General features: G+C 44.5%; 1 protein-coding gene and 1 pseudogene across 1 annotated transcript in view; both read left to right on the top strand.

Moving 5' to 3' along the window:
• The first annotated feature begins 8,966 nt into the window (after positions 1 to 8,966).
• On the top strand, positions 8,967 to 9,411 carry LOC139014982 (guanine nucleotide-binding protein G(I)/G(S)/G(O) subunit gamma-11 pseudogene; annotated as a pseudogene).
• Positions 9,412 to 11,985: 2,574 nt separating this feature from the next.
• The window catches only part of ACADL (acyl-CoA dehydrogenase long chain), a 37,478-nt gene continuing 23,920 nt past the window's right edge, over positions 11,986 to 25,543 (top strand). Inside the window, exons 1-4 of the mRNA XM_070422052.1 lie at positions 11,986 to 12,118; positions 17,349 to 17,504; positions 20,427 to 20,564; positions 24,570 to 24,734. Coding sequence (XP_070278153.1) covers positions 12,042 to 12,118; positions 17,349 to 17,504; positions 20,427 to 20,564; positions 24,570 to 24,734 — 536 coding nt within the window. The 5' untranslated portion in view covers positions 11,986 to 12,041. The remainder of the gene's footprint in view (positions 12,119 to 17,348; positions 17,505 to 20,426; positions 20,565 to 24,569; positions 24,735 to 25,543) is intronic.

Here is a 25,543-nt window from a genome sequence, read left to right as displayed (position 1 = left end):
CTGAAGAAGCAGATTCTAAATGAGATTTTGGAACTGGATCACCACCATCTGACAAATGAGGATCCCATCACTGGAGACAGGAGGAACAGAAATATCCCCAGGCAGGCCTACCAGTGCAACTGTTTAAAATGTCATGGGTGATAGCCAGGATGAATATTGATTCAAGGGAGTGTCCTGGAAGGGACAAAATCTGAGGCATTTGAGAAATTCAGGAAAAGTGTAAATATTAAGTCTATAAACTTAGATGGCTCCGGAGGATGTATTTGTTTGCTACACAAATACATCCACAAACAATAGAAATTTACCATCTCAGTTCTGGAGACTGGAAATACAAGATCAAAGTGTCAGCAGGACTGATTACTGCTGATTTTGTAAAAGAGAACTTGCCCCATGCCTAGCTTCTGGTTTGTTAGCCATCTTTGGTGCCCCTTGGCTTATAGAAGTGAGGACTTACTACAGACACCTCTGAAACTGCCCCGTCATTCCCCAGCCAAGATAGTGAAGCAAAAACTATATACATCCCAGAGCAATGATTTGTGGCACCTTTAAAGGGGGCAGGAGTGGTGGTCCAAGTGCTATTTCCATTAATTCAGCAGCCTGACCCCTACAGAAGTCAGATAGATGCTAGAGAATGAGAGTGGACAAACTTGGGGCACAAGTAGCACCTATTGCAGTGACCTCAGTACATGGTACACAGCCAATGATTTGGCAAATACATCATTTTCCATCCCTACCAAGAAGGACGATCAGCAACAGTTTCCATTCTGTTGGAGCAGAAGTACACATGTATGGCCCTACCCCAAGGCGATGACAAGTCGCTCCTTCTCTATCATAAGAGATCTGAAGGGACCCAGGGGATTTGGGTATTTCCAGGCATCACTTCATTCCACTATGAAAATGACATCATGTTAATCAGTCCGATGAGCAAGAAATGGAAATAAAACACCTGTGTCCCAGAGGGTGGGAGATAAACCCTCCAAACAGACAGTGTATTCCACACCTGGGAATACCATTTGACCCAACATATACCAGTGGCTAAAAAGCTGCCAACTCAGAGAGAGGCTGGAGCAAAAGGCGCTGCAGCAGGTCCAGGCTGCGGTGCCAAGAGCTCTGTGCCTTGGGCTACGTGACTTAGCAGACCCAGTGTTCTCAGCGGTTTCGTTGCAGGGGATGTCGCGTGGCCTTGATGGCAAGCCCAGTGGACAAGTGCACCGAGTCCTCCTGGAAGTGTAAATCCGAAGGAGTCCCTCCACACACTTGCTTCAACAAATCTCTGTCTCAAAGTCCACATCTTCAGATAATCTGATCTCTAGAAGAGTCTAAGTATCTCCATCTAAAGTGATTCCTTAAATTGCTTACACCTAGACAATATTCTGGAAAGATATATGTGTTCCTGGAATGAGAGCATCACCCCACAGGTCAGACCTAGGTTCAAAGTCTGCAGTCACGTTGCCATACTGGGTGCCTCTGCGATTGAATGAAAAAGTTGGACTTCTATAAACCTGACTCAACAGTCTCCCGTTCATCACTCTTTCCCCACCTGCCCTCCCTCCTTACTCTATACTTTATATCTTCCAGTCCTGCATTAAGTCACTGGCAAGTTTATAACACAAGAGAATAATTTCCTTCCTGTAACTGCTGTTTAAATAATGGCCCATGTTATTTAAAAGGGTAGCGTGAACCAATTCCTTGAACCAATCTCACAGACTTAGAATTGAGCACCAGAGAAAAACTTAACAGTTCAGAGTAGAAGGGGCAAGAAATGACAGACTTTTCCAAAAACTGTTTCATGACTATTTCATCAATATAAAGTGACCATTTTCCAACTGGTAGCTAATGAGTCATATCTGCCATTGATATTCAGGTAAAAAGTTACTCCTCCATCCGTAGCATCAAGCTGTGGTCTGCATGTTTGTGTTCTCCTAATCTCCACAATATTCATATGTTGAAAACCTAAAGCCCAATGTGATGGATGGTATTTGGAGGTAGGGCCTTGGGGAGGTACTTAGGTCATGAGCCCTCATAAATGGGATTAGTGCCTTCATAAAGGTGACTCCAGAGAGCTCTCTGTCCTTTCCATCATGTGAGGATACGAGAAGTCTGCAACCCGGAGAAGATGCCCACCTGACCATGCTGGCCCTCTGATCTTGGACTTCGTATCTGCAAAACTGTGAGGAATAAATTTACATTGTTTATAAGCTGCCCAGCCCCTGATATTTTGTTCTAGCAGCCTGAACAGACTAAGACAGTTGGAAAGCTCTGTCAATTCCACCTCCAAAAAATACATATTGAGAATCTGCTCATTTCCCTCCATCTCCACCACCACATCTATTCCTAGGCAACAATCAGATCTCACTTAGAAGAGCACAGTAACTTCTTAACTGGGCTCTATAGATCCACTCACCAATCCACAAATGTAAGTAATCCATCCACTGCCCTGCTTCAAACCCCTCTTGTGGCTTTTTTTTAATTGTCCTAAAATGAAATCCTACCTCCTTATCCTGGGCTCCAATGGCCTGGTCCCACACTGCAATACCCTCCCTCCATTTCTCACTATTCTCCCACTCACTCTCTACATTACATTCCATCACGCTAAACTTTCAGGTTGTTCTCCCACCAGGCTTTCCCTCCGACTTTGCACCTGCTCTATCTTCCAGGTAGAGATGATCCACGAAATGAAAAGCCATCAGCTACTCCAGGTTGAAGTCTGATATAGTAAATACAGAAACAGAAACAGTATATACATTGAGAATCCACTCCTCAAAACCAACGGTGTGTGTACAAAAGGAAAATAGGGGTGGAGAAATGTAAATACCTTTATAACTGTGCCTTTTACATCTATGTCTCTCCCCAGACAGTGAGCTCTGCGGGCAGGGAGCAGGTCATGATCACCTTTGAATCTGTGGAATTCAATAAGTGTGTATTTACACATGTTCCTAACTGACTGAGTCAACCTAAAAGGAGAATAAGGTAAACACAGAAAATTCATTCAACAAATCAAAAATTTTAAATGAGAATACAGAAAATCACATCTATTGGGAGGATTTTACTAGGTGGAGATGGCATATATGCTGTCAGGGCTGTATGGCCACCAACCCTTTCTTTTTCCTCCTAAGTACAAAGAGAGACAATATTTTTTAGCCTCCTCAATCTGGATGGAGCCCAGTGAGGCCACATGGGGTCATGTGACTAGTTATAACCCATGGAACATTAGTCAAAAGAATATAGGTTACTTCAAGGCCTGGCCCTAAAGTCAAGTCTCCCTTTAGATTTTCTGCTCACTCTCTTTTCCATTTTCTTGACAACCCTGGAGGCCACAAGTCAAAGACAGAGTTTTTCCCCTTTACCTATGGGGAATACAACCCAAGATCCCTAGTGAATGCCTGAAAACACAGACAATATCAAACCCTGAACTTAAAGGAAGCACTTTACCATTTCTCTTTGGCATATCTGAATTGCTAGCATCACTACTCTTGTGCTCTGGGTCACTATTAAGTAAAATAAGGGTTACTTGAACACAAGCACTGAGATAATGTGACAGTCAAGCTCATAAGCGAAATCACTACAAAGTGACTAACAGGCAGGTGGCGTATTCAGCAAGGATACTTTGGACCAAGGAATAATTCACATCCCATGTGGGCTCAGTCCTCAAATGGTCCTGTGTCCATCATTGGATTTGTGATGTAAGCTATGCCTCTGGAATATTTTTGAGTCAGCTCCAAGTAGACTTTTATGTAAAGGTCATTAAAGGACAAAAAGCTGGGGTTTTTGTCTTGTGGTATGAGTTGTTTTGTGCTTGTTTGAAAATACATGTTTAATAAATGTATAAGTGGTAGAATTTGGCCAGAGACTTGCTTGTATGATAACCTGCCATCAAAGTATGGTGAAATGGAGAACCTTCGCCCCTCTTGAACTTTTCCACAGTTACTTGTTGTATGACAAAAAGAACCTTAAGGGTTGTACATGGCCAAATAGGTTAAAATTCATTCACAACGTTTCCTTTGGATAAAGTACCTATTCAAAGCACAAGCAATTAGTTCCAAGTTTCATAAATCCTAATATAAGAGACCATGTTTAGAATCTCCAAACAATGCTAATTTTAGAGGGAGAGCCAATCTATGCTGCTATTGTATTTTTAGGGGACTTTAATTGTCAGCAACTTAAGTATATTATTTATAAACAAAGTTCCTCTGTGATCAAATTGTCCTCTGTAGTAGGAAGAAAGTTCAAAAATACTAGAAAAGGAAAAAAAAACTTTTATTTTTTCCCCCCACTGGAATTCAACTATTCACCTCTGGGGATATTTTTAGTATAGCTCTAATTTTGCAATAGTGCACCAGGACAAAGGTAATCTCTAAAGCAAGGTTATACATCTTTGGAGCAGGTCAAGGAATCTATATATCTTATTTGAGTGAACCTTCAAATGAAATTACCTTCAAATGTATGGCTTAATTTATAGATCATGAAGTTACTTTGGTAAATATCCCAGAAGGCAAATACCTTTAAATTGAGAAAGCAAGACATTATTGCTCAACACTTTGCCTCCTAGGGTGGTAACATTGTGCTAGAATTTCCATTGGCAGCAAAGGAGACATACTATAGCATAGATAACCTGTATTTCAACAAGAAGAGCTGGGTGAAAATTCATAATGCAAACATTTTTTAGTGTCTATCTCCCTCTGGGTAATTTTTAAAAAAAGAAAAAACCACTATCACCTTCTGGGTAGTCAAAGTAAATCCCTTGGATTCTTTCAACTAGGCCTAGTAGCTGGAGCAACATTCATCCTTAGTCTGTAGATGCCACGCAGCCTGTAGCTGGGACAACACCTGCCTATAGACCTCAGGCAACCAGCCAAGGCCCAGAGGGCTGGCACAGCGTTGCATGGCTGGCAGACAGGCTGCCTCTGCTGGATTCTGCACACTTTGTTCCTGTTGCTCCTCCATGAGCCCTGGTAATGAAATCTGCCCTGGGATGCCACTTGCATCACAGCAGCAAGCTTCCAGCACTTGTTCTTTATCTACCCTTCTCATTCTTTGCCAGTGATGGGCACCAAAGCACTTTGCATTTTCTTCCCTTCCTCCTCAACTTCACAACCCTAAAGCCCCTGCAGTCAGGAAGGCCTGGGCTTTGATTTTCGCAGGGGTGAGCTGTTTGTTCACAAGTGTTCCCCCTGAGATAGGAAGTCTTCCTCACCCACTCAGCATGTCCAAACCCCAGCCCCAACCCAGGCCCTATGTTCTGAAAATTCCATTTTGAGAGGCAGTTGAATGGTAGGAGGCTTTAGCTACCCAAAATGTCACTGATCCAGAAGGAAGGCTCAGGGTCTGTGGGTTTCCCTGGCAACTTGGGAAGAGTATGGCCGCTCCTAAGAAGTAAGCCAGGTAAATCCATAACGATGTTACTATGTACTTCGTTCCTATGGCTGCAGACTGAATGCTTTGCATATTTTGCCTTCCTTCAGTCTCACAACCCTGGGAGGTTGATACTATTAATATCTCTATCTTACAGATAAGAAAACAGAGACATAAAGACATTCATTACCTCAAGCAGAGGTTTCCAACCTTCATCTTGGTCAGTGGAATGCTATAGCCCATGTGCTTTCTGCTATTCCATGAAAATAAAGTGAGAAAAGAAGCAAATCAAGTAAGCCACCCACAGTGTCAGCTCCCTACTCTGGACTGTTGGCTTACTCCCACAATTATCATGGAGTTTTATATTTTAAATCATCTCATAGTCTTATTTTCACAACTGTATTTCAAAGTCTTTGAAAGCAGGGCTTTTATCTTGTACAGCATCTGTCCTTAATATCAGGAGAAACTCAACAAGTATTTACTGAATCTATAATAGTAAAAGCATAATATGCTAATGAGACCAGATGTCCTTCCAGACGAAGCTGGGGCTGGGAGGGCCGAGGAAGCTGCTGCAATTTACTCAGGCCAAGACAAGCTGCAGTGGCTGCAAGGGCAGAGCCCCTTGCACAAATTTCATGCATCGGGCCTATTGTAAGAGAATAAATGGGACTTTTAGCTCCTTGCACATCAAACCTAAATTCCCTGGTGTGATATTCAATAATAATAAACATACTGGCCAACAATCCTATCTAATAAAAGAGAAACATGGTAATTAGCCATACATCCGCTACCCTTCCCATTGGCTAATCAGGGTGATATGCAAATTAACTGCCAGCCAAGATGGCAGCCAGCAGCCAGGCAGCTTAAAGCGAACAGGAGGCTTGCTTGCTCCAGTGACGGCGGACTCCAACGTTCCCCGCCTGCGCTGCCAGCCTCTCAGCTGCAACTCTAAGAAACATTGCAACAAATATAGAAGCTAAATCAAACCCCAGAAACCTGTTTTCAGTCAGCCGGGCTTCAGCAAGCCGGACCGCAACATTGTATCAAATACAGAAGGTAAAACAAAGGCCAGAAACCTGCTTTCAGCAGCCCAGGCCTCAGAGCTAAAGCTGGCACAGAATAAAAAAAAAAAAAAAAAAAAGAAGAGGTTGGGAGCTTCAGTCACCCGCCAGCCTCAAAACAGCCCTCAGCCCCTCACTCAGGCTGGCCAAAACAGCCCTCAGCCCCTCACTCAGGCTGGCCAGGCACCCCAGTGGGGACCCCCACCATGATCCAGCACACCCTTCACGGCAAACCAGCCGGCCCCCACCCGTGCACCAGGCCTCTATTCGATATAGTAAAAGGGTAATATGACTCCCAGCACCGGGATCAGTGGAGCCACAGGGCCTCCCTACACGGGGATCAGCGTGACAGGGGGCAGCACCCAAACCCCCTGATCGCCCTGCGGCTCTGTGTGTGACAGGGGACAGGGCCACAACCTCTCTATCTGCCCTGCTCTGTTTGTGACAGGGGAAGGCGCCCCAACCCCCTGATGGGCCCTGCTCTGTGCCTGATAGGGGGGAGCTCCCCACCCCCTGATTGGCCCTGCTCTGTGCGTGACAGGGTGCGGTGCCCCAACCCCCTGATCGGCCCTGCTCTGTGGGTGATAGAGGGCGGCGCCCCAACCCCCCCACTCCAAGGGCCCTGCTCTGTGTGTGACGGGGTAGAGCCATAACCTCCCCATCAGCTCTGCCCTGAGTGTGACAGTGGTGGTGCCCCAACCCCCTGATGGGCCCTGCTCTGTGGGTGATAGAGGGCGGCGCCCCAACCCCCTGATCTGCCCTGCTCTGTGTGTGACAGGGGGGAGCTCCCCAACCCCCTGATCAGCCCTGCTCTGTGCATGACAGGAGGCAGCGCCCCAACTCCCCCATCGGCCCTGCTCTGAGCCCGACCAGGGGCTGCACCTAGGGATTGGGCCTGCCCTCTGCCATCCGGGAGCAGGCCTAAGCCAGCAGGTCGTTATCTCCCGAAGGGTCCCAGACTGCGAGAGGGCATGGGCCGGGCTGAGGGACCCCACCCTCCCCCCTGAGTGCACAAATTTTGGTGCACCGGGCCTCTAGTCTTATATAATAAAACCCTAATATGCAAATTGAATGGCAGAACAACTGGTAGCTATGACACGCATTGACCACCAGGGGGGCAGACACTCAATGCAGGAGCTGCCCCCCAGAGGGAGTGCCGCTCAGCCAGAAGCTGGGCTCACAGCAGGCGAGTGCAGTGGTGGTGGTGGGAGCCTCTCCCACCTCTGAGGCAGGCAGGTGGTAAGAAGTTAGGGCTCCCAGACTGTGAGAGGGATGTTTGACTGCCGACTTAAGCCTCAGGGGTCCCAGACTATGAGAGGGTGCAAGCCGAGCTGAGGGACTCCCCCGCCCCCCTGCAGTGCACAAATCTCATGCACCGGGCCTCTAGTAACTGAATAATGACAGTGCAGCAAACTTCTGTGCCATGCCCTTTATAAGCTCCAACCCACTTAATCCCAACAATGGCAACTGACAGATAGTAGGGAGCAGACATGAGTCAAACCCATGTAATTTCATGTATAAATCTGAATTTCTGATGGTGAACCTGAGTTCCTACTTCTTCCCAGCACATATCCTTCAGTTAGACTGGTTTTATCTTCCTTCCTTCCTTCCTCCCTCCCTTCCTTCCTCCCTTCCTTCCTTCTCTCCTCTCTATAACCATTTCATAATTTTGTTCCACCCTCCTCTAGTGTCCTTATCTTTCTTTCCCTTCTGTCAACGCCTAAAGTTAGCATGTACTAACTGGAACATTCCCAATTACTCTGGCCCCTAACTGACACTTCAGTTAATAAAAGCACGCCTTGTAGAACTCCCAGGTAAAAGCTGCCAGAAAGATATAAATGGTTCAAAGCATTCATGAAACACTGGGTGAGTTGCCTAAATTATCTGTGTAGTTTGCTACACCTTTCATTTCATTTTAGCTCAGATCACTCTGCATTCAGAAGCATATTTGTTCTTATTTCACAAATTGACACACAGTAACTCTACAGTGAAGCAACCTGGTGGGCACTATTTTAACCAAATTAAGGGCTTAAAATTAAGGAGGTTCAAATTAACCTCACCAAGAACAGGACAAACTAACCTCAGGGACATTCTAATGCATTGTACTGAGGGGGATGCCATGCTACTTACGCACCAATTCTGCATGAGGAAACCCCAAGACAACCAAACATTTCTTCAAAATACCTGGCGTTTGCCCTAACCGGTTTGGCTCAGTGGATAGAGTGTCGGCCTGCAGACTGAAAGGTCCCAGGTTTGATTCCGGTCAGGGGCATGTACCTTGGTTGTGGGCACATCCCCAGTGGGAGGTGTGCAGGGGGCAGCTGATTGATGTTTCTCTCTCATTGATGTTTCTAACTCTCTATCCCTCTCCCTTCCTCTCTGTAAAATCAATAAAATATATTTTTTAAAAATACCTGGCGTTTACTCTTCCAAAAATGTCAGTGACATGAATGAAAAAGAAAATTGGGAGGAACTATGCCAGAGTTGCACTTGTCAAGAGTTCAGAAATAGCCAGAGTAGAGAGCTGTCCCTGGGCCCAGCTCTGGGGTGAAGATGCCGGCCTTGCACATTGAATATTTGCCAGAAAAGGAAAAGCTGAAGATGGGAGTGGAGCAACTTCGCAAAGAAGTGAAGTTGCAGAGACAACAGTGTCTAAATGTTCTGAAGAAATAAAAAACTACATTGAAGAACGTTCTGGAGAGGACCCTCTGGTGAAAGGCATTCCAGAAGACAAGAATCCCTTTAAAGAAAAAGGCAGCTGCATTATTTCATAAGTAACTCTGGGGAGAAACTTTATCCTCAGGGGCAGAACTAGCTTATTTTAGTTTTCCGAAATAAAACCGACATGCCTTTTAAAGAAAGAAAAACTAAATTGAAAGCGGACTTTCTCAAGTACTTACATAGATATGGTTTTGTATAAAAGCTATATGCTTCTCATCTTTGCTTACTCCCCACCCTCTTGAAGAGGGCAGAGAGTATCAAATGTACAATTATGGAAATAAGGCTTGCACATGACTCACCTCTTTCAGTATATTGCTTGATGCCTCAAATAAAGTGTTATCGCTGGGGAAAAAAAAATAGCCAGAGTAAAACCAATGAATCACCCAAGTAGCAATCATTATAAGTTTATTGCACACACACCAAAATGACCGTTCTCAGAACCGGATGCACTCACACCATAACATGGAATGAGATTCAGGGAAATACTGTTATAAAGCAGCTTACATAGTGAGGAAATGGTGACTGTTTCTTCTTCACAGCTATAATATCAGAATTTTCAAAAATGATAGGGAATTGGTTGGTGGTTACTTCACATCAACCTTGGGAAATAGTTTAAGTTTTGCATCTGATTTTAAAGTTAGTTTAAGCTTTGTTAGATTAAATTAAGCTTTGCATGACTAAACTGGTTTTGTCTTCCTAGGGACTTTTCAAGGCTGGTCTCTGTTTTTTATTTTAACTGAATTCATTATTACAAAAGGGTATCATTGGGACATTTGTTGAAATAGGAATACGAGCTGTAGATTACTTAAGAATATTGTATCAGGGTTAAATACCTACACATGATAACTGTACTATGGTTATTAAGAGAACTCCTTCGTTCCTGGAAACATACACTAGGTGTGAAGGGGTATGATGTATCCAACTTATTCTCAAATGATACCGAAAAAAAATACATACATGTGGCAATTGGGGCAAAATCTTAAAAGATTAGGCCCATGCAAAAGCAGACCTGAGCTGGCCACTGAAACAAATTCAAGGCAACTGTTGCCCTCAGGAACTGTAAGGGCCCATATTAGTCTAGGTGTTAAGTGCTCCAAAGAGATAGTAACCACCGTGTGGGGCCATGATACCTCCCCTCCATAGATGCTGGGTGGCGAGGCTCCTGGAGATCGAGATTCACACACCCCATGCCATCCCTGGCAAGGTGACAGGCCATTGCATCTCTGAGCTGGTGCACCTCGTTCCTACCCTCTCAGGCACGCTGGTCATCATCTGGGCCCCTTGGCCCAATAAGCTGGCGAGGATGGCTGGTATGAAGGAGGCTGCACTGCCACCTTGGGCAACTTTGCCAAGGCCACCTTTTGTGCCACTTCCAAGATCTGCATCTATGTCACTCACACACCTCCATAGAGACCAAGTTTCCATGTCAGGAATTCACTGACCTCCTAGTCAAGCTCCATGGGAGCATCTCCATGCAGAGGACCCGGGCTCCAGCGTTGGCCACCACGTGTTTTTATACAAGAAAAATAAACTGAATGCATTAGGCCTGCAAAAAAAAAAAAAAAAAAAATCACCTGTGAGACATGTTTACTATACAGAATCCTGGACCTCATCATCAGATATTCTCATTCAACAAGAGCAGCTGCTGTAGGGATTCTCAGATCACACAGAGACACAACAAAGTAGTATTTTATTATCCCCATTGGGCCCAAGAAGCCAGTACATACCCTGGCGTACATTCCTAATGGTGGAGCTATTAGGACCGCCAGCCAGCAGGTCCAGAATTCTAGCAAGCCTGCCTGGGGGTCCGTGAGCAGCCCCTGTCAACCAATAATCACATGCTACTATTTGGAATGAATCTTACTCTTTTCTTCACTTGTTTATATCCTGCATTTGGTTAGTTGTTAGTTTTTTAAAAAAATATATTTCTTTATTGGTTTCAGAGAGGAAGGAAGAAGGAGAGAGAGACAGAAACATCAATGATGAGAGAGAATCATCAATCCTGCCTCCTGCACGCCCCCCACTGGGGACCGAGCCTGCAACCCCAGCATGTGCCCTTGGCCGGAATCGAACCCGGGACCCTTCAGTCCCCAGGCCGACGCTCTATCCACTGAGCCAAACCGGCCAGGGCTAGTTCTTAATTTCTAACACAAATTCTGTTTTTCGCTTGCACCCTTTCAGGCTCTTGATAATTGTCCTTAATTATTAAAATGGCCTGACAGTCTTTAAATCCACTCTGCAAACTTTTTAAAGTTCAGAGATGTGCTAGTATCAAAAAACCAACCCCATAAATGTCAGTTGCTCAAACTTCATTCAATTTAAATGTAGATTATCCAACAGTATTGGATAACTTGAGGAAAGAGAAAATGGCAAGACATGAATGCAAATCAAATACTATTGTAGAACGGAACTAAAGAGGTTTATTTGCATATTGAGCATATTTTAATTTTTTTTCCGAGGAAGTGGTTACTAATTTTTGCCAGGAAAAAAAAAAATGATAACGGCCCAATTCTTTTAAAATAGTTGTGCATAGTTGTCTATGCGAGTAAAGCAATTTTCAATGTGAGCAAAACAAAACGCAACTTTTGTGGGTTTGTGTGTGGGTCTGCTGCACGCGTGTCTCAAAGCGGTTCAAGAATTCCAAAAAGAACAACTGCTCAGAGCGAGTAAGAACGCTGCGGGGGGGGGGGGGGGGGGGGGGGGGAAGAAACCGTTTTGCTTGTAACGCCTGTTGCAACCTCGCAAACTCCGCCCACGGGGGCCTCGGGGATCCCGGCCGCAGCCTCCAGACGCGGAAGGAAGGACGCCCGGACGCCTCGGTGGGACGGGCCTCCCCGCCCCCCAGCCCCACCCCGAGCCGCCAGCTCGCCCTGTCCTTCGCCCCAGTCATTCTTCGCTGTCCCAGCCATGGCCTCCCGCCTCCTCCGTGGGTCCCTGCGCTTGTGGGGCGGCCGGTGCGCTCCGTGTCCGCCGCGGTCCGCGAGGTGAGTGCCCGCTGTCCTGCCGTCCGGGCCGGGAGACGGCGGGGCCCGGGCCGGGAGGCTGCGGGGCCGGGCGGCGACACCCACCTTCCTGGGGACTAGGAACCGGGCGGCGCGCGAGGGTGGCAGCCACGGCCCAGGGCTGGGCCGGGCCGGGCGTGGGGTCGGGGAGAGGGTAGCACTCACTTGAGCGTGGGAAAGCCGAAAGGGGGGGTTCGCCAACCCCCACTCTCTCGCTCCATCCCGGCGGCTCAGGTTCTGCGGTGGGCACCGCACGCGGGGTCCGGGGGTGCCCCCTTGCCCCACACACCCTGGCGCTGAACTTGGGCTGCGACCTTTGGCTTCAGAATCGCGGCTGCAGCGGAGGCCCACGGCCACGGGGAGCCCGGGGGGGCTCGCACTCGCAGGGCCGGAGAGAGCACTGACCTGCACCAGCCTCTCCAGGAAGACTTTCCTGGCCACGGCCCCATCAGACAAGGATACCGCCCTGAGATGACTAGCAAATGCTTTCATTCACGAGACCGCAGAGCAATTAGTGGAGACTAAGTGGCTTTGTGACTCTTAAGGTCGTGATTATAAGATCAGAAGCTGCCTGACACGTAAAACCCATTCATGGGATAAACTGGATTCCCTGAGGATGCGCTGTTCAGGAGGCTATTAGGACAGATAAATTAGGGTAACAGGGGCCAATGTATGCAATACAGGTTCCTTGGTCTTTAAGAAATGGACGTTCCAACTAACTTGCTGCCTAATGTTTTGATTTATTCCCTCTGCATATTCCCTCTGGCACTTCTTTCACTTTTCTGTGTCCTGGTGTATTTTACTCAGAAATTACCGCCCCCCCCCCCCCCAATATATATATTCCAAAGGTTTCCTTAACATAGCACGGGAAATAAAAATTTTAAGATCCACGCAGACTTGAATGTAAATTCTGCTCTTTTACTTACTAATTATTTAAAACAAATGATTCAGTGTCCTAAAGCAACAGTTCCCTCATCTCAGCACATCTCCCCACCCCCCCCCCCCTCCCACCGCCCCCCCCCCCCCAGCCAGGAAAAATCCCAAATAAGGAAAACCTATATGGCTCATTATAATTTTATTTCTACTAGCAAGAAATTGGAACCAGTCATTTTTAATTATGGGATCAAGTACTTTTAGTCTATTTGATGCAACATGACAATGGTCTGCAAGGGTCCTGCATATCCTGGTCCCGTTACCTCTGACTTCATCTATTGCTCTGGTCACTCTGTTCACTCCATCCACACTTAGCCTCCTTGATCTATCAAGAACCCATCAAATATCATCTTGCTTCACCCTTTGCTCTAATTTTATTCTTGGTCAAACATTGGTTTATGCCCGCAATCTGCTTGGCTAAATCTAGCATCTTTAAGCATTTGCTCAAATCTATTTTTCTAATTTACCCTCACTGCACTTTCACACTGCAACCTTTGTTTTTGCCTTGTCCAGACACACACAGTCTGACCCTTGCTCTACTTTTCTTTTCCATAGCCCTTATTACCTTCTAATATCTATAATAATAAAAGCATAATATGCTAATTAGACCGGGCAGCCGAACAACCTTCTGGACGTCATTCCAGACGTACTTCCAGACAAAGCCGCTGTGGCGGGGGCCAAGACAGAGGTGGTTAGGAGTGATCAGGGAGGCAGGTGAGCAGTTAGGGGCAATCAGGCAGGCAGGCAAGTGGTTAGGGGCGGTCAGGCAGGCAGGCAAGTGGTTAGGGGCAATCAGGTAGACAGGCAGAGTGGATAGGGGCAATCAAGCAGGCAGGCAGGCAAGCAGTTAGGAGCCAGCAGTCCCGGATTGCCAGAGGGATGTCCGACTGCCGGTTTAGGCCCGTTCCCTCAGGGATCGGGCCTAAACCGGCAGTCGGACATCCCCTGAGGGGTCCCAGATTGCGAGAGGTTGCAGGCCAAGCTGAAAGGACCCCCACCCTGTGCATGAATTTCATGCACTGGGCCTCTAGTATTATATAATTTGCTTCTTTCATTTATTGATCATTTACTATTATTCAGTCTCCCCTTCTAGAAAGTAAGCCTGAAGACAGGGATCTTTGTTTTACTCACTGTTGTATCCCACACATTTTTTAAATTTATCTTTATTGTTGAAAGTATTACAGATGTCCCCCCCCTTTTTTTTCTTTTTCCCATTGGCCCCCTCCCCACCACACCTGCTCCTACCAGGCTTTCACCACACTATTGTCTGTGTCCATGGGCTATGCATATATGCATATGAGTTCCCTAGTCAGAACATTTTTTATGAAGACAAAAGGCAGACCAAGTATAGAAATTGTAGTATTAAATCTTCACAACTAAAGGTTACCACTTAAAAGTCATCTCAGATTGCATTAACAAACTAAAGCATATAAAAGACAAACCTAAAACAAAATGTATGTTAAGTGTGTTAGTCAGCTGAGGCTGCTATAACAAAATACCATAGACTGGGTGGCTTAAACAACAGAAATTTAGTTCTCAATTATTCTAGAGGCTGAATATAGTCCAAGACCAACATGCTGGCCAATTCAAATATTAGGAAGGACTTTCTTTCTGGCTTGTAGATGGCTGCCTTCTCCCTATGTCATCATATGGCCTTCCCTTGGGGCTTTTGTACAGAGAGAGATCTTTCTCTTCCTCTTACAAGGCCATCAATCCTCTTGGGTTAGGGCCCCACCCTAATGACCTCTCTGAACTAAAATTACCTCCTCAAAGCCTATCTCCAAATACCATCACATTGGGAGTAAGAGTTCCAACATATGAATTTGGGTGGCGACACAATTCAGTCTATAGCATTAAGCAAAGATACATAAAGTATAACAAAATAATCCATTTGGGGAAGGAGGAAAATAAAAGATTGAAACAAGTTCATTGCCAATCAACAAGACTGTCTTTTCTGGACAGAGACTGAAAAAAGCAGGGTCCAGCTAAGGAAGAGAGAAACCCAAAACAGGAATTTGTGCAAAATAGGAAAACGTCCTTTGGCAATATTTGAATATATGATCAAATGGTTTTAAGATGGGAGCTTGAAAATGTAGAAAGTGATACATATATTTTCAAAAATACTCTTTTTAAGAGTACTTTGTGGGGGAGGGGGAAATCTGAAGACCATTGAACTAAAGGAACTACATAGCATCTGATTTTAAGCTTAGTATAGGGGGAGGAGGGAGGGAAGGATCAGTTTCTGAAGACCTTGAGTAATTCCATAATAATCCTTATAAAGGTTGGTGGGCATTTTGATTTAGATTTACACCCAAATTGGCTCTCTAATGTAGCAGTAGTATCAACATCATTTATATCTTATACTAGAGGCCTGGTGCACAAAAATTTGTGCACTCGGGGAGGAGAGGGGGTCCCTCAGCCCATTCTGTGCCCTCTCGCAGTCTGGGACCCCTCAGGAGATAATGACCTGCTGGCTTAGGCCTGCTCCTGGGTGGCAGAGGGCAGGCCTAATCCCTAGGTGCAGCCTCTGGTCGGGCTCAGAGCAGGGCCAATTGGGGAGTTGGGGCGCTGCCCCCTGTCATGCACAGAGCAGGGCAGATCGGGAGGTTGTGATGCCACGCCTAGTCATGCTCAGGGTACAGCCGATTGGGGGGTTGGGGCACCGCCCCCTGTCACACTCAAGGCAGGATTGATAGGGAAGTTGCAGCGCCACCCCCTGTCACGCACAGAGCAGGGCCCATCAGGGGGTTGAGGAGCTCCCCCCTGTCACTCACAAAGTAGGGCCGATAGGGAAGTTGGGGCACCATCCCCTGTCACACTCAGAGCAGGGCGGATCAGGGGGTTGGGGCGCCGCCACTGTCACACTCAGGGCAGGGCCGATAGGGACGTTATGGCTCTACCCCGTCACACACAGAGCAGGGCCCGTGAGGGTGGGGGTGTTGGGGCACCGCACCCTGTCACACACAGAGCAGGGCTGATCAGGGGGTTGGGGCGCCGCCACTGTCACACACAGAGCCGCAGGGCGATCAGGGGGTTGGGGAGCTCCCCCCTATCAGGCACAGAGCAGGGCCGATCAGGGGGTTGGGGCGCCTTCCCCTGTCACGAACAGAGCAGGGCGGATAAGGAGGTTGTGGCCCCGCCCCCTGTCACACACAGAGCTGCAGAGTGATCAGGGGGTTTGGGCGCTGCCCCCTGTCATGCTGATCCCGGTGCTGGGAGGCCTCGTGGCTCTGCTGATCCCAGTGCCGGGAGGCATATTACCCTTTTACTATATAGAATAGAGGCCTGGTGCACGGGTGGGGGCTGGCTGGTTTGCCCTGAAGGGTGTCCTGGATCAGAGTGGGGGTCCCCACTGGGGTGCCTGGCCAGTCTGGTTGAGGGGCTGAGGGCCGTTTTCAGGCTGGTGGGTGACTGAAGCTCCCAACCACTCCTTCTTTTCTTTCTTTTTTTATTCTGGGCCAGCTTTAGCTCTGAGGCCTCTGCTGCTTTGTTTACCTTCTATATTTGATACAATGTTGCGGTCTGGCTGGCTGAAGCCGGGCTGACTAACGCAGGTTTCTGGGGTTTTGTTTAGCTTCTATATTTGCAACATAGTTGCTTAGAGTTGCAGCTGAGAGGCCGGCAAGTCAGGCGGGTAACGTTGAAGTCTGCAGTCACTGGAGCAAGCAAGCCTCCCTGTTCGCTTCAAGCTGCCTGGCTGCCGGCCTCCATCTTGGCTGTCAGTTAATTTGCATATCACCCTGATTAGCCAATGGGAAAGGTAGCAGATGTACGGCTAATTACCATATTTCTCTTTTATTAGATAGGAGGATACCTGCCATTTGAAATTATATGATTCTGGATAAAATATTAATTTGGAGAGAGTTGCATTATTGTAAACATTGTACATGACATGAAGACTTAACAGTATTATTTTATTGTAATATTTGAATCTTATGTAATTTAATCTACATCGTTGACAACACTATTTTACCTTAACTTACACATGTAGTTAGTTGTAGAAGTGATTTCCTCTTTATGAATTGGGAAGTGAAGAGATCATTAAACAAGGGTAAATTACTTCTTAATCTCATCCAGGTAAGGTCGATCCTCTCAAAAGTGATGATGCTCAAATTTGAGCAGGTTTGTCAAATTTCAGACTCTCCCTGTCTCTAAAGTGTCTCTGGAGGAAAAAAGATCAAGATTTTTCCATATTGTTTTATGACATTAATTTGGGCACGAAGGGTAGCAATTTACTTAATTTTCTTAATGTATATATATATTCATATATTTTTTTAAGATGTTCTCATTCCGGAGGGGAGCATCGTCTAGAAACTTCTTCTGCTAAAAAATTAACAGATATAGGAATTAGAAGAATCTTCTCTTCAGATCATGACATTTTCCGGGAAAGTGTAAGGAAGTTTTTTCAAGAAGAAGTGGTTCCTTATCACACAGAGTAAGTGGCACATTTTTCTTTAAACTAATGCATCCTAGGAGTAAAATAAGAACTATTTCATAGAATGCTGTGTGTTGTTCTATAAAAAAAAAAAATGTCGTGCTTAGGGCTTTATAAACCTTTTTTTACTGTTTTCAGTATAGTGCTGTAAGATTACAGGATTTTTAAGCTAGTTCACAGCTTTGTCAATGAAATTTAAAATATACAATTCTAAAATAAGAAGGGTTGTTGGTCAAAAGATATGAATTTCTAGGTATAAAATAAATCATGGAGATGTGATGTACAGTGTGGTGACTATAGTTAATACTACTGTAGTGCATATTTGAAAATTGATCTTAAAAGTCCTCATCACAAGAAAAAAAATTGTAACTATGTATGGGGGCAAATGTAAACTAAACTTATTGTGGTAATCATTTTGCAATATATACAATGAATTATGTTGTACACCTGAAGCTAATATAATGTTATATGTCAATTATATCTCAGTTTTTTTAAATGTGAAAATCTCAAATCAATCTAAGACTAATATTTTGGAAAACCGGTGAAGTGACAATAAAATATTAGTCCATTCCATAGTCTTTCTTTTTCTGCTTCATGAATGAATTAAAATGCGTAAAAGCTCAAAGGCCAGCATAATGCAAATCTTAGTAGCCAACAGGCTACCTCAAAATATTTTTATTACTGGATGGGTAACCTCATTGACCAAAAGTTGTCATTTCTATTAAAATAGGATTTTGCTGTGTTTACAAAATTTACTCAATGCCAATACTTTCTTACAATTAGAGTGGTTTTTTAAAATTATTTAGAAATAGCCTCTATTAAGTTTTTGGTAAGACTGACCAAAACTAACTAAACTCTGGTGCCACACGTAACTAGTCTTTGGTTGCTCTCTCTCCTGGGAGCAGGTGCTCTCCCCCTCCCTCACTTTCCCCTCTCCCCCCACTCCCCAGGCACTTTACCATTAGCTTCCTCACTCCAAACTTCAAGGGCCCTTCCTTTCCCTCCATAACTTGTTTCCTAAGCCCATTTCATCTAGGAATTACTTTTTCTACCTCTGTAATTTACCAAGTAACTGTTCTCTTAAATCTTTCTCATGCCACTGCTGTCCTAAAGAGCTTAGCGAGTATTGACTGAGCATGATGATGATGATGATGATGCAGTATTTTTAAGATGTGGTGGCACTGGCAGTACAGTCAGATATCCAGGACCTAACATTGTCGTTGGCGGTTTGCCACAGGCCGCTTTCACCAGGGCCTCTTCCCAAAGGACAAATATTTACCTGCAGTTAGGCATTTAAATGTAAATATTCCAATCTCAATGATATCTGAAAGAGCTAGAGTTTTCACTCTTTAAATCATAAAGTAGTTATGCTCCGAAGTTTAAATTGATGCTTCAAATGTTTGTAAAGGTAAAAATAAGCTAATTAAATGTTTAAAGACAAAAGAAATGTAGTATACTTCTCTCTAAGACAGTTTTTTGTTCCTTTTTTTACTCTTTTAAATTCCGTTCCAGAAAATGGTTGGTGAGAACTTACAGTAAAAATGATAGAAGTTGACAAGTTGGAGTTGATAGTAAAAATATTTAGGCAGTATACAAAACACTCCAAAAAAACACATGATAATCAACTCTTTCCTTTAAAGTTTCTTGAGGTATCTGATCTGTATTTACTTTTAATTAGTATCTTTAAATAGCCCATATCTTACTAACTATACCTAACTACCACTTTTTTTTAAAAAAATCTCAGTTCTTTAAATACCTCCAGCTGGCCATATCTTTCCTCATCATGCCATTCTCATTTTTTTAAATTGATTTCAGAGAAGGGAGAGAGAGAATCATTGATCAGCTGCCTCCAGCACGCCCCCTACTGAGGATGGAGCCTGCAACCTGGACATGTGTCCTTGATCAGAACTGAACCTAGGGCCCTTCAGTCCACAGGCCGATGCTCTATCCACTGAACCAAACAAGCTAGGACCCATTCCCATTTTTAAAAAAGAAAATCAGAGGTTGCACAATCTTAGGCAAACTTTTAACCCTTTCAGAAATTCACTTGACAGAGCTATGCTGCAAGGTGCTTCTCTCCTCTGCTTTCCTACTTAAACTGTCAGCCCTTATATGTGCTTATCCCACAATTTAGCACTTTAAGGAAATATACAGGAGGCAGTTGCCTTTACAGGGCAGGTTGGGCAAATTCCATGATTATTTACACAACCACCTAAGGGTACCAGCTGAGAGAGACTACACCCATGAATATCCCTGGATGCAATTTGCAGGCCCAATAAATAGTAGGTGTTAGGACTATAGGGCAATATAATCCTTAATGGCCATTTGTAAACGTTCCACCAAAGGCCAGGAAAAGCTTGCTGGACACCAGGAGCCAGACCATATAAGGAATTGAAAGTGTCCTAAAGACACCCGATCTCACACCTGCATTCCATCCGCATTCCCAGCCCACCACCTCAGCCGGCAAACCCCCTGACAACAGTTTCCCAGTGACTGCACATAGGATGAAACTCCAGCTCCTGGGTACTGCCATCATCGACCCAATGTCCCTGGGCTCCGTGTTGTGCAGCCCTTCCCTTTGGATATCCTTTCCCACATCCCCTTCCCTTAAATAAATTCCATTTTTCTCTATCCACCATCTGAGATGGCTATTTAGCCTGCCTGCATACCACCATATTAACCTTTCAGTAAGGAGAGGGGGAGCAGGTGAAAAAAAGTGGCAAAAATGAAGAAGTAAAGAAGAGAACAAGGAGAAATAAAAAAACAAGTTAGATGCAAATAGAAGGGTATGGATGACGCCAACAAAATTACCTTAAATTAAAAGAGCATTTCTGCACAAAATTGTTCATGAATTTCAGTGGTCACTTTTTAAAATCATATGAAAAAAAGCTTTTCTGATTTTCAAACGTTTCTTATTTGCAGATGGGAGAAAGCTGGAGAAGTGAGCAGGGAGCTTTGGGAAAAAGCCGGAAAACAAGGACTGCTCGGAGTCAACATAGCGGAGCAGCATGGCGGCATTGGTGGGGACTTGTACTCCGCAGCTGTGGTTTGGGAGGAGCAGTAAGTACGGGGACCCTTGACGTTAAGTCTTGTTTGTAAGCACATTGCTCACTTTTCTGAAATGATAAGGAATGCGTTCTAATCTTTTTCTGAGATTGAAAATTCAATGTAAAATGTGAAGGTCTATACTGCCCACATATTCTTGCACAGTTTTTAAATGGGGGAAGGTAGGACAATTTGCTTTTATGTTCTTTAAATGGGTGCTGTTGAAAATTAAAGAGAGAGTTTCATTTCTAATTGACCCATTTGGTTATTTTTATCTCTTTTAAAAGATATTTGAAAGAAAATAGAAGAGTGGGAAAATATTTCCATCAAATATACTAAAAGTTTACAATACAAGTATTTTTGGTTGATAAATGGGCAAAAGATTTAAACCAACAATTCAGCAAAAAAGAAATGCAAATAGGCTTTTTTTCTTAGGTGAAAAAAAGCTCAAGGACCAGTAGGAAAATGGTGGCAGAGGTAAACAAATACCTGTACTCGCTGCCTCCCACAACCACATCAAAATTACAACTAAAATACAGAACAACTATCATCCAGAACTGCTGAAAAGCTGGCTGAATGGAAGTAAAGAAGTAAAGCACTAGACAAGTAAAGAAGAAAGCACACTGAAACTGGTTGGAGGTGCGGAGACCAGAGAGGGCTGCTCCAGCACCCACATGAGCTGCTTTGTTAATTGGGAGGGAGATCCTCTCTGCGGAGGCCACCCAGGGAAGCAAGGGGTTCCAAACCCACACCTGAACCCCAGCCCAGGTCCCAGAGCTGGGAAAAGAAGTCCCTACGGGCTGTAAAAACCAGTGCAGATTGGGGCTCAGTGAAACAGAGGCTGCTGGAGACCCAGCTATTCCTCTTAAAAGGCTGGCACCACGAACTGAACTTACAAGGTCCTGCTTCCTCTGAGGCTCTGGGGAACACAGACACATATGAAGAGGGACTGGATTGTCTGGCATCGGGGCAGGAACTCGGGGGTGGCTTTCTCCCAGATGGAGGTGCTCGCAGGGATCATTGTTCCTGTGCTGGGACCTCCCCGATGGCAGGGATGACTGGCAGCCATTTCTGTTTGCCCTGCCCCAGTGATTCCCTAAGACCCCCACCTCATCCAGTTTATAACCACACCCAAGCTGTGTGCAGCAGTTGTTGCATATGAATGGCCTGTCCTTGCTCAGGCTAAAATCTCAAGCAAGCTGCAGCTGGGTCAGGGAGCCACAAACCTATCAATAAAAGGCCCAAGACCTGGCACCAGCACCAGCCTGCCTTGCTTCACAGCTGGGCCTCATCTGGGCACTTCTAAACCTGATACAAAGAGGAAGAATCTGCAGATCTCTCTGTAGCTCCTGCTGGGTGGCTCCAGGCAGTGGCTGACTTTGTACTTCCCTGGAGATACAAGAGCCAGTGTACCCAGTGGTCAGTGTCAGACCATATCAGATTACAACTCTACACATCCATAAGCAACACACTCAAGGGGCAGACTCAATGAGCACCAAAGCCCCACTAAAGCAAGTCCTGCTCCATAGGGGTGTCTCCTGCACAGCAGCTCTCCCACTGTAGTAGCAGCTGGTCCTTACAGCCAGTTGGCCTGGAGGTCAATTCCTCCCAGGGACACCCACAGCAATCAAGTCTCAACTACAACAAGACTGTGCTCACAGCCCACAAAAGGGTGCACCTAGAACTCCCAGCTAGAGTGCCTGGGGAGGCTGAGCCACTGGGCCCTATACAAGGCCTATACCTACTATACCTACTATATATACCTACTATATATATATATACCTACTATATATACTATACCTACTATACCTACTACACCTATACAAGGCCTATACCTACTACACAAGGCCACTCTACCAACTCAAGGAGACATAATAGCTCTACCCAATACATTGAAACAAACACAGGGAAGCAGCCAAAATGCAGAGACAAAGAAACATGTCACAAATAAAACAAATGGAAGAAAGCAAACTACTGGATACAAAGTTGAAAAACATGGTTATTCAAGAATCTTCTAGAAACCTTCAAAAAAAATGGAAAAGGACCAGTGAGAAATTAAGTATACACTGATTGGAATAAAGAATAATATGTAGGGATTCAACAGTAGAGTAGAGGGTTCTGAGAATCAAATCAATGATTTGAAATATGAGGAAGCAAAAAAACACCCAACCAGAAGAGCAAAAAGAATAAAAAAAATATGAAGATAGTGTAAGGAGCCTCTGGGACAATTTCAAGCGTACCAATATCCATATTATGGGGGTGCCAGAAGAAGAGAGAGAGCAAGATATTGAAAACCTATTTGAAGAAATAATGACAGAAAACTTCCCCTACCTGGTGAAAGAAATAGACTTACAAGTCCAGGAAGCACAGAGAGTCCCAAACAAGAGGAATCCCAAGAGAACCACACCAAGACACATCATAATTAAAATGCCAAGGGCTAAAGACAAAATCTTAAAAGCAGTAAGAGAAAAGCAGTTAATTATCTACATGGGAATGACCATACGACTGTCAGCTGATTTCTCAATAGAAATCAGCCCAGAAGGTAGTGGCAAGAAATATTCAAAGTGATGAATAGCAAGGACCTACAACCAAGATTATCCTACCCAGCAAAGCTATAATTTAGAATGGAAAGTCAGATAAAGAGCTTCACAGACAAGAAAAAGCTAAAGGAGTTCATCACCACCAAATCAGTATTATATGAAATGTTGAAGGGCATTCTTTAGGAAGAGGAAGAGGAAAAAGAAGAAAAAGAAAAAGATTAAAAATATGAACAACAAAATGGCAACAAATACATACCTATCAACAATTGAATCTAAAAATCAAAATAAACGAATAAGAAATTTAATGAACAGAATAAATTGGTGAATAAAATAGAATCAGAGGCATGGAAATGGAACAGACTGATGATTCTCAGAGAGAAGGGGCTGGGGGTGGGAAGAGATTAAACAACGATCTTATATGCATATATATGCATATATATGTATATGCATTACCTCTGGACACAGACAATAGGGTGGTGAAGGCCTGGGGTAGGGCGGGAAGCAGATGGAGGGGGGCAATGGGGAAAAAAAGAGGGATATCTGTAATAGTCTCAACAATAAAGATTTTAAAAAACACATAAAGACATTATAAGAAAAATAACAAAACAAAACAAAAAAGTTCATCCTTACTACCATCAAATGTAAATTAAATTAACTGGGAGTATCTACAAAAGTTAGTAAAAACAAAAAATTGTCATACCCAATGCTAACAAAGTTGCAGTGAAAGTAGAACACTCATATACTCTTGGTGGCATTATAAAGTAGAACAATATATGTTTGGCGGATTAAAAATATGGATACATATAAAAAATGAAAACATTTATACTCTTTGATCTAGGATGCCACTATGGGGAATTTAACCTAAGGAAATAATGTAATGGAAAAATATATCAGATATGTAGAGAAATAATTAATCATGTTTGATCATAATCCCCAAATTTGGAAGCACTCTAAATGTCTGGCAGTGAAAGAATAAAAAAGGTAAATTGTAGTACATAAACAATTTGTAATATTTTGTAGCTATTGAAGATTATTATTACAACAACTATGTAAAAAAATGAGATTTTTTTTCCTATAATTTAAAAAGACAGCTAAGTGCAAAATTCATGCCATGACTGTAGCTATATTAGAATCTATTGTTATGATAAAGGTAATTTGACAAAATGAAAATAGTTGCTGTGTTAGAGAATACAGTTGTAAGTGATTAATATTTTTAATGTTTTATCTTTTAATTCACTAAATGTGTTCATTGAGCCTCATTAAAGTACTTTTATTATGTTAGAACCAGAAATGAAAAGAATAGTAAAAACTAAGAAAACCTTCAGGAACTTTATTGGTTTGGGAGGAGACGGGGTAATATAAAACTAAGCCCTTTAACATTATGTTGTTGTTTTAATTGAAAATCAGAGAAACTAAAAACAGAACAAAATAACTATTCTGTGCTTTAAATTCTCTTCTTTTTTTTTTTTTTTTTTTTAAGAGCATATTCGAATTGTACAGGCCCAGGTTTCAGTCTTCATTCAGATATCGTCATGCCCTATATTGCAAACTATGGCACAGAAGAACAGATTAAGAACTTCATTCCCCGGATGACTGCAGGGAAATGTATTGGTGCGATAGCAATGACAGAGCCTGGGGCTGGAAGGTAAATGATCAGTCGGTTGGTTTTGAAGTCTAGGAAGCAAAATATTTTCTACTTGCTTTATACAAAACTCTGAGCAATATGCTAGGAGGAATACAAAGATGAACACAGTGTAATTCACACCTTCAAGTAACTTCAAACTCCAATAGGAAAATAAGACCTTATACACACACTAGAGGCCCGGTGCACAAAAATTTATGCACTGGGGGGTGTCCCTCAGCCCGACCTGTGCCCTCTCACAGTCTGGGACCCCTCAGGGGATGACCACCTGGTGGCTTAGGCCCGCTCCCCAGGAGATTGAGCCTAAGCTGGCAGTCAAACATCCCTCTGGCAGCCTCAGAGCCCTTGGGGGATGTCCACTTGCCAGCGGGGAGCAGGCCTGAGCTGCAGTCGGACATCCTTAGCGCTGCTGAGGAGGCGGGAGAGGCGCCCACCACCACCGCAGTACTGGCAGCCGTCAGCCTGGCTGTGGCTGAGCAGAGCTCCCCCTGTGGGAGCGCACTGACCACCAGGGGGCAGCTCCTGCATTGAGCATCTGCCCCCTGGTGGTTAGTGTGTGTCATAGTGACCAGTCATTCCCAGTCGTTCTGCTGTTAGAGTCAATTTGCATATTACCCTTTTATTATATAGGAGTGCCTGGCCATCCTGGGTGAGGGGCTGATGGCTGTTTGCAGGCTGGCCAAGCCCCCCAGGGGGATCCTCACCCCATGAGGATGTGGCCATCCTGGGTGAGGGGCTGATGGCTGTTTGCAGGCTGGCCACGGCCCCCAGCAACCCAAGCTCCCAGTGGAGGCTGGCTGGAAGCAGGTATA

The sequence above is a fragment of the Myotis yumanensis genome, unplaced genomic scaffold, assembly GCF_028538775.1.
Source record: "Myotis yumanensis isolate MYYU_CA2020_CCGP unplaced genomic scaffold, mMyoYum1.0.hap1 SCAF_8, whole genome shotgun sequence".
In the NCBI taxonomy this organism is placed as follows: Eukaryota; Metazoa; Chordata; class Mammalia; order Chiroptera; family Vespertilionidae; genus Myotis; species Myotis yumanensis.
This window is presented reverse-complemented; position numbering and strand designations above follow the sequence as displayed.